General features: G+C 35.5%; 1 protein-coding gene and 1 long non-coding RNA gene across 2 annotated transcripts; one reads left to right on the forward strand and one right to left on the reverse strand.

Annotated features, from left to right (window-relative positions):
* Window positions 1-611: 611 nt before the first annotated feature.
* Window positions 612-4,375, reverse strand: LOC125596728. The gene is made up of 2 exons (XR_007331214.1): window positions 2,886-4,375; window positions 612-2,793 (listed from the first exon to the last, which is right to left on the reverse strand). It is a non-coding gene; the product is annotated as an uncharacterized LOC125596728 (long non-coding RNA).
* Window positions 4,376-5,883: 1,508 nt separating this feature from the next.
* LOC106382592 (cytochrome P450 79B1-like) lies at window positions 5,884-8,693 on the forward strand. The gene is made up of 2 exons (XM_013822623.3): window positions 5,884-6,951; window positions 7,874-8,693. The coding sequence occupies exons 1-2, from the start codon at window positions 5,911-5,913 to the stop codon at window positions 8,504-8,506; spliced, it is 1,674 nt and encodes a 557-aa protein (XP_013678077.3). The 5' UTR covers window positions 5,884-5,910; the 3' UTR covers window positions 8,507-8,693.
* Window positions 8,694-9,682: the final 989 nt, after the last annotated feature.

The following is a 9,682-nucleotide window of genomic DNA, read 5'->3' on the forward strand; positions in this document are numbered from 1 at the left end:
TATGGGTCCCTCAATTTATTACAGATTTATCTGAAAAGAAAAATTCTGAAAATTCATGAACCAACTCTTTCTCTACAGTATTTCTCTATATAATTATAAATTGTTCTTCTTTCATCAATTGTCTTCATCTGTATCTTTTTCTATAATTATAAATTGTTTTTTTTTCATCAGTCGTCTTCATAGTCATTTTCTTTTTAAAAATCAAATCAAACTCAGAGAAAAAAATTAATAGCTCTTTCCAACGCCTCATCTCTCTCCACTAGATCTTTCTACGGCGGCCTTTCTCACCGTCACGTCAACCGTCAATCCTTCTTCACTGTTCATCACTCCATCAAATCTAAGTCCGTTAACCTCGCCGTGGCAGTTCACACGGTAGAGTCATCCAGAAACGCCGTTTCACTCAAAGACTCAGTTTCTCCTCCTGGTGCATTGAAATGGACGCTGGAGAGCTGAAAATTGAAGAAAGAACTCGTCAACGGAACTTCGTCTACAAAACTTCGTCCACAAAACTTTTTGTAGGATTAATAACCTTGTATATACTTCTTTCTGTTTTTAATCAGAAACATGACAGCTAACTATATGATTGGAAAAATTTGTAAAAACAAGTCTGATTGCACGTTGTCTTTCAACCATCTCTATTCAAGATTATTGGATCCACGAAACTCGTACAACTTCATTTGTCCACAACACTTTTGTCTATATCGACGCACATATATCTTCATATTGTGTAGTCACATGAACAAGTTTATGTAATTCGCTCTTATGTTGTTACATTCACACACATGATGTCCAGATGAAGGAAGATGTCTATGTCGGTTCTCAATTCCCTGTAGTCAGCTAATACGAGCTCCAGCAATATGCCTCTCTCAGCAGTGATCTGAACATAAGGTCCGCAACACCTATCCTTGATTCCTCACCACTGCTCGTCGCCCAACCACACAACCCCCATCCACACTTCACCCGAACACACACTTTACAACTACTCCACTCCTGACCACACATCACCTGTCCACCTAACCTCTGACCATAAGTCTGCTGAACAGCCGACGCCTAACCATGACTTACCCGACCACAACTCACCCAACCAAAACAGTCTTAGCAACCCGTCTCCTGCAGCAACACATGATACACTTATTGGGCACCTTTTGTTTTTGCTCTTAATGTGCCCTTCGGCTTATAGTTACTCATGTATTTTAATTCCACGAACTCAGTATGCATGGTTCTTTTGGTATTTAACTAACATATTGCGTACTCATGTTTACCTTCATCTCATGTCCACAACTGCGTGTCCACTACAAACCTAACCACTGATTCAATACGCAAATAACACCTTCGCACACATCCACGCCAATCCCATCCAAAGCGCAACATTTTGTTGCCATCCTCGAGAAAAATATCCCCAATTGTTAATAAATATATTTTCTTCGTCTTCTCCTTTGTCCCCAGATCTAGAGAAAAAAAAAACTAAAACAGTGATTTACATAAAAAGTCCCAGTAAGCTTATCTTAACAACATCCATCTTCTACGAAATTAGCTCGTACACCCAACATGTCCAAAAGCATAAGCATCAACATAACATCATCCACACAAGTATGCAACAATGTTACTAATGACTGCAAGGGAACCAAATTTATTACGACCCACACCAATACCCACGATATACCATGATAAACGATTCTCAACCATTAGATCTTGAAACTAATAAGAAATTCAACGGTTCAGGAAGAGTCTCATGAACCCATATATACATACTTTCCATATATACATACTTTTACTTTTACAACTTTTTCATTTATTTCAACCAGAAAACTATTTAGTTTCTCTACAGTTGATTCTTTAAAGTAAACATTATCTTCCTATCACAACTGGAAGGTAATTTATGTCCAGATAATTACAGCTGTCCCAACATTGTGCTCCACTACCACAATGTTTCTCCTACCGTTAACAAAAGTGATAAAGTGTCCTTTTATATAAACGTCTCACTAGAGTTTTCTAAACAATTAAATTATAACTATCTAATCACATGATACTAAATATTGTTATTTTAAATATGAGAAACCTAAATTGAAAAATTCATGAATGAGGTTGCTCTGAGAGAAACATGTGTTCTTTGCCTTTAACTTGGAAAAAAAAAAGAGGAAACAAATTGACTAAACTCTGATCACTTCGTTTCAGTCACACTGGAAACAGTGGACCATCTGACTAAATTAGTAAGCAACTTTAAATGTTCCCACGTTTATTCCAATTTCCACGAGGTGAACTCTGCACAAAATTGTAGGGATGAATATCTCACGTCTGAAAGTGTAAGGTAATATATAAACTGTTAACTCAATTTAATTATTAATTGATTTTGAATTATAAGAGCATCATTATCCCAAAACCCCTTACAAGGTCTCTTAATTAATTTTTAATAGTTTTTAAAGTGTAAAAGTGAGTTAAGAAACTTAGAAAGAGATTTGAACATTTAATTGGTTTATTGCAAGTTTCTTAATTATGGATTCTTAAAAAAAAATTATAAAACACTTTCATTACAACAAACTTTACCACAATACACAATAAAAAAAACTTCAAATTGATCAATGATATTGAACTAACCAGTAGCTCTTGGTTTCTATGTGGAAAAGGAAGAGATGAAAGCGTGTACTCGAGCAGTGTCCAGGTTAGTACGCCAAAAACAACTATTAAACCGATCCGGGGAAATGTCAGTCCCTTCCTCGCGGAGATTGAAAGAACGTAGCAGACAACTGGAAGCCAGATTGTTGGGACTGCCCACCAAACCGTGCGAGGCAATAACTGCTCAAAGTTTCACAAAGAAGGATATAATCAAAACAAAGAGGATACCGACAAGAAGATGAATCTCAAAAAAAGAAGAAAAAAGTTGATACCTCCCAAAACATTGACGGGAACATCACTCAAAAACAAACATTGACGCAAAACCTTCATCTGACAAGAACATATAAAAAAATCCAATCTCAAAAACATATTCTCATGAACTCTATTTTCATAGATATACGAATCCAAAGCTTGATTTACACAAACAAGAATCTTAATCTGAGTCAATGAATCATCCAAACAAAAGGTTATGTTACCGCAAGATTCACATAAACATGCCATTTTGTACGCCAGCCACCGATTCCTAGTAATCAAAAACTGTTTCTCTGAAGGCAAGTATGGCTTTGTACAACGAAAATAAACCTTCTGTTTGAATCATGTGACGGAACGCATCAACCACACCGCCTAATGCCTCTCCACCTAGTGCCACCATAACCGTTCTTATCTACAATTTAAAGAACCTCAGGAATAGTCCAAACAAACTCAAGGTAAGTCTTTGTTGTGATTCTAACTTACGGTATCAAGTGGGAGACATAGCAAACTAGCTGTTACTCCAGCAGCTGCACCGGCCACAAACCTCTCGAAGTTAGTGGTTTCTTCATTTCCAGACAATCTCAGAAGCTGGCCTCTGTATGTGTCATAAGCATAGAAGTTGATGGACTTGAAAGGAGCGGTTCTAAGAATATTAACCAAGTTCCCTTTCCAAAAGCCTCTAATCCCTTCAGTGGTAGCAATCCTCTGAATGAGTCCAAGAAGACTCCTTTGCTCTCCACAGACAATGTACTCTAGCTTCATCCGCTGAAGTGGTGCAATGCAAGTTCTGCTCAAACCAAAACCCTATAACCCAATGAGCATATCACTTAAGTAGTAACCACAAACACTTGAAAAAGTCTACAGATTTTAGCCTAACTAATGAATCCCTATGATACCAAAACTATTACCTTGAAACCATGGCAGCAAACCCATAAATGCTTAGTGGTGTTGAGAGCTCCTGATCGATTCTCCTTCAGCGAAGGAGGCTTGTACACGTGTTGACCATTATACCCTTCACCACCTTCTCCGTCTTCCTCGCCATTACTCTCATTTATGGATAAACTGACTGACGAAAACAGAGGTCCTCTGTTCCGGTTTCGTCTTCTAAGCACTCGACTTTCAGACTAAGCGACACGAACTGACTGAACAGCTCTTAGAGGAGACAAAGGAGACGGACGAGGAAGGAAGAGACTCGTCGAGAAACAATCGTCCTAGGATTTGATTTTGAACATCGAGATCCGATGATTCTGATCTGATTACGTCAGCAATCCATCGATCAAGGCCACACATTTCAAGGTCTTCGATTGGAGAAAATTCAACAAAAATTAAGAATGAAAGTCGGAAACTTTCAGAAGAACAGAATCGATCGAAAAGAAGAAGAAGAAGAGAGACGAAGAGATGAACATCCAAAGGGCAACACGTGTCCCAGAAGACCCGTCTCTTATAGCCCCTAAATAAGAAACGTTCTTTCACATTTAACATATTTTTCTTTTTTTTATGCTAATAATATTAAGAGACTGAGGTAAGCGACGGCGATAATGATGCTCTAAGGCTATGAAATTTAATATGGTATCCAAACCATTTGATGTTGGAATACTATATAAATGTTATTTTCACAATTGTTCATGAGCATGAAAAGAAGTGTTAATGAATGAAGTGTTAATGAATGAATTAAGTCTTACATAGGTAGTTAGAGAGTTAATAGACTAATACATACTCCTTCCGTTTCATTTTAGTTGTCGTTTTAGGTTTATGCACACAGATTAAAAAAATATATGATTTTATATATTTTCAAAATTAAAACACAATTATCTATACACTTAACCATATTTTCAACTAATAGAAAAAATAAAGTAGAGAATTTTATTAATAAATTTTGCACTAAAACTCTAAAACGACACTTATTTTGAAACAAAAAAAATTTTCTACAATGACAGTTAAATCGAAACGGAGGGAGTAAAATGTTAAGTTCAATCTATTTATCGTAATTAATTTTAATTTTGAAGTCCATATAAATCTGAAGTTAACACTGAACACAAAACAATATCCTCGATAATTTGCTTTCTTTTAATTTTGGCAAACCAATAGACTACTTGAAATTTCAAATACACGTTACATAACAACTCTTCTTTTGGTGTCACCTACATAAAGAGAAAAGAATGACAACTCATTTCTACTGAATAGGAGAAAACTAAAAGTTGGTTTGTTAGAAAATATATCTAAAATAACACTGGTGGAATTTGATATGTGAAACTAACATGGTTAACTACTTAACAACTATTAATAGTTGGATCAGAACATATAGTTTAGTAGTTTGTACTAGTATTGGCACTATGTCACCATCCATCCAAATTTGAACTTGCGTTTGTTATTGTTAACAAAAGAAAACGTTAAATAATTTTAAATATGCGCCATCCGGTCCTAGGATCTAACTATTTTGAGTTTAGTTACTTTAGTCACGGTTTAAATATTCTGTTTAGGTGTTTGGTGGTAAACAGATTTATATAGTAGAGTCGTAGACGCTTATTAAAGTAAAACATTAGCCGATGCACTAAAACGTATATATAATCCGTTGCATAGTTCTCTAACTCTTTATGTTCGATTTTCTCAGCGAACGAATGTTTTCAGTGTAAAACCAGTAACAGTGGTTACATATATATATATATATATATATATATATATCCTGGATTCCCCAACACTCTATTAAATCACTAATATTACAGAAGAATAATACTCTAATTGTTTTCTGCTGTTTTTTAAGTGCATATATAACACGAGGAGTTTTGGCAGGTCACCTACAAAAACAGTTAGAATATTTCAAATTCCCAACCAAACAGAATATTATTAAATAAATATTAAAATATAGATATTTTGAAATGTTAGAATCGTAATAATTTTCAACAAATGTGGTAGTGCTCAAGATGGACCCGACCCATCCAGCATTTTCCTAGCATCTTCCATAACCCTTTCAACACACGAGAGTATTAAGAACTTAAGATCATTTGACACTAAAATAGTATAAATAGGAAGGTGAGGCTCTTTTCCATGCAGAGAAAACAAGAAAGACAACTTACTTCGATTCTTCTTTTCCCTCTCTATATTCTCTACACAAAAAGAATTGAACAATTTTACCTCAAACTCTTCGGATCATTGTTCAGCAACATGTATCTCCTCACAATACTTCAAGCCTTTGTGACTATAACCCTAGTGATGCTTCTCAAAAAACTGATCACGAATCGAAACAAAAAGAAAATTTCTCTCCCACCAGGTCCCACCGGATGGCCAATCATCGGAATGATTCCAGCGATGCTAAAGAGCCGTCCTGTTTTCCGGTGGCTCCACAGCATCATGAAGCAGCTAAACACTGAGATAGCATGCGTGAAACTAGGAAACACTCACGTGGTCACCGTCACGTGCCCTAAGATAGCACGTGAGATACTCAAGCAACAAGACGCTCTCTTCGCCTCAAGACCTATGACTTACGCACAGAACGTCCTCTCTAACGGATACAAAACCTGCGTGATCACTCCCTTCGGTGAACAGTTCAAGAAAATGAGGAAAGTCGTGATGACGGAACTCGTTTGCCCTGCGAGACACAGGTGGCTTCATTTAAAGAGAGCAGAAGAAAACGATCATTTAACCGCTTGGTTATACAACATGGTTAAGAACTCGGGTTCGGTCGATTTTCGGTTCGTAACGAGGCATTACTGCGGAAACGCTATCAAGAAGCTTATGTTCGGAACAAGAACGTTCTCTGAGAACGCCGCACCTGACGGTGGACCGACCGCAGAGGATATCGAGCATATGGAAGCTATGTTTGAAGCATTAGGGTTTACATTCGCTTTTTGCATCTCTGACTATCTACCTATGCTCACGGGACTTGATCTTAACGGTCACGAGAAGATCATGAGAGACTCGAGTGCTATTATGGACAAGTATCACGATCCAATCATTGATGCAAGGATCAAGATGTGGAGAGAAGGAAAGAGAACTCAAATCGAGGATTTTCTAGACATTTTCATTTCGATCAAAGATGAACAAGGAAACCCATTGCTTACAGCCGATGAAATTAAACCCACCATTAAGGTAATAACCACGTTACAATTCCTTGGATAAAAAAACTATTCTTTCAAATAATCATTTTTAAGTTTTTATCACAAAAATAAACATCAAAAAAGAAAATGACCAAAATAACACTTTTTATTTTAAAATTTTGAATATTTATTTTTATTTTTTTTAAATTTGAAACTTTATTCTCAAAACTCCACCTCTTAACTCTAAACCTTAAGTCTAGATTAGTTAACCATATATTTTTACCCTTTAATAAAAATTATTTTGGTCAGTTTCTTCATTGAGTGTTATTTTTGTGATAAAAATTTAAAAATAACTATCCAAGAAAATTTCTCCAAAAAAAAATCACGTTACAATTCTTTATATATATATATATATATAACACAAGGTTTTAATCAGAAAATTCGTTTGTAAAATAATACTCATTATATTTTAAATTATGAATTTTTGTGTTTTACTTAAAATGATTATATATGAATCAATTTCCGTGTGTTTAGTTGTTTTCCATAAATTTAAATTGATAATATTTGTATAAACCATTAGCTTATAATATATCTTGTACAATTTATCATTATTAACTAATAAAAATGTAAAACATATATATCTATATAAAAATATTTTTAGAAATTTATTACCATTTTACGTTAACTTTAAAATTGGAAAATATATTTATTCGAAACTATATATATTTTTCAAAGAACGAATATGTGCTTCTTGTTTGCATGAAGACTAAAAGAGCCAACTAAGTAAAATAAAAAAAACTGTGAATTTTACGTTTACTTTTTAATTGGAAAAGTAGATTTATTCAAAATGGTATTATTTTTCAAAGAACGAATATGTGCTTCCTAAAAAAATTAAGAACATATGCTTTTTGTTTGCATGAAGACTATAATAAGAGCCCAACTTAATAAAAAAAAAACTTGTTTCTGTATGATAGGAGCTTGTAATGGCGGCACCAGACAATCCATCAAACGCCGTCGAATGGGCCATGGCGGAGATGGTGAACAAACCGGAGATCCTCCGTAAAGCAATGGAAGAACTCGACAGAGTTGTCGGAAAAGAAAGACTTGTCCAAGAATCCGACATCCCAAAACTAAACTACGTCAAAGCTATCCTCCGTGAAGCTTTCCGTCTCCATCCCGTCGCCGCCTTTAACCTCCCACACGTGGCCCTTTCCGACGCAACCGTCGCCGGATATCACATCCCTAAAGGAAGTCAAGTCCTCCTTAGCCGTTATGGGCTGGGCCGTAACCCAAAAGTTTGGGCTGACCCGCTTAGCTTTAAACCAGAGAGACATCTAAACGAATGCTCGGAAGTTACTTTGACTGAGAATGATCTCCGGTTTATCTCGTTTAGTACCGGTAAAAGAGGTTGTGCTGCACCGGCTTTGGGTACGGCGTTGACGACGATGATGCTCGCGAGACTTCTTCAAGGTTTCACTTGGAAGCTACCGGAGAATGAGACACGTGTTGAGCTGATGGAGTCTAGTCATGATATGTTTCTGTGTAAGCCGTTGGTTATGGTCGGTGAGTTGAGGTTGCCTGAGCATCTTTATCCGAAGGTGAAGTGAAACGACGGCGTATATACTCTAAATAACTCTATGTACTTATATAACATCATCTAAGTTTCGTCAATCTCCGGTTACCAGAAGATAATCGGTCAATTTCTGATCGAACTTGTGTGGTTTTGTTTCCTTTGGGGACACTTGGAAGTATTTTTTTCTTTTAATTTTAATAAAACTTGTTCTTTTTTTTTTTAATTAAGAAGACTATCCAATTAATGTATATCTCTCTCATCATAACAAATTGTGTGTTAATAAAGTTGAGCAAAAAAGTAAATTGAATTTCCAATCACTCAATTAATTACATATCTAAATGTACATGTAACTGTGTAAGTTAGATAAACATGAAAACATTAGAATTTTTAGTAACATCTAATTATTAGAAGTTTTTAAAGTTTAATCGTTTCACTAAAATTTCACTAATGCCGAGTTCAAATTCTATTAAAATGTGATGTATTATGGATTATCCTAATTAAGACATATTAGGTGAGAAAAAATTGAAGAACAATTTATTGTTGTTTTATTGTTTTTTTTTTAGGGTAATTGCAGTGGATAACCAGAGAAATAAAATATATTAGCTGAATGGTCATGATACTGTGCGAAATACTAAATCTCAGTATTAACCCTACAACCAGGAATGCATGTAGACCTGGCCGTTCTAGTTGCTGACCCTACATGTAAGAGAATAGATCCTACAAAAATCTAGTTCACGCGACTGAATATGTATAGAATTGCAGTTTTCAAAACTCATTATTTCCAGAGTCTTCTTCTCTCCCATTGTTGTTTTGGTCTATGAAAAACACAGTTTGGCCTATAAAAACACAGTTTGGATCTTGCATCATCGAATGTATCATGTTCTTTCCTTGTTTGAAGACCTAAATTGAAGATGTGTCCGCTCGGCTTGTCGACTCGTCCGACCCAACCGAATCGCATATTAGTGCTCCGATTCCGATCTAGAAATGATTTTCCTCCATAAAAAACATATGAATCGACAATGAATCACGTGTCAGACGAGACGATTCAAGATATTCATTAGATTGTTGATTTCCATGTAGTTAAAAAAATTATATTTTAGATCGGAAATCTTTGCTAAGTATATATCTAACCAACTGGGTGAGTCGACTCAGTAAGTTGGTCATTTTACTGATAGCAGTTGTATCATATGCAGATTTACATCTAGATATG

The sequence above is a fragment of the Brassica napus genome, unplaced genomic scaffold (genome assembly GCF_020379485.1).
Source record: "Brassica napus cultivar Da-Ae unplaced genomic scaffold, Da-Ae ScsIHWf_1269;HRSCAF=1813, whole genome shotgun sequence".
NCBI classification, from domain to species: Eukaryota; Viridiplantae; Streptophyta; class Magnoliopsida; order Brassicales; family Brassicaceae; genus Brassica; species Brassica napus.

Bases quoted from the DNA above. Each gene is read 5' to 3' on its own strand.
- LOC106382592 (XM_013822623.3), top strand. From the start codon at position 5,911: ATGCAGAGAAAACAAGAAAGACAACTTACTTCGATTCTTCTTTTCCCT. The intron at 6,952-7,873 runs GTAATAACCACG...TCTGTATGATAG, and splicing joins AAATTAAACCCACCATTAAG to GAGCTTGTAATGGCGGCACC.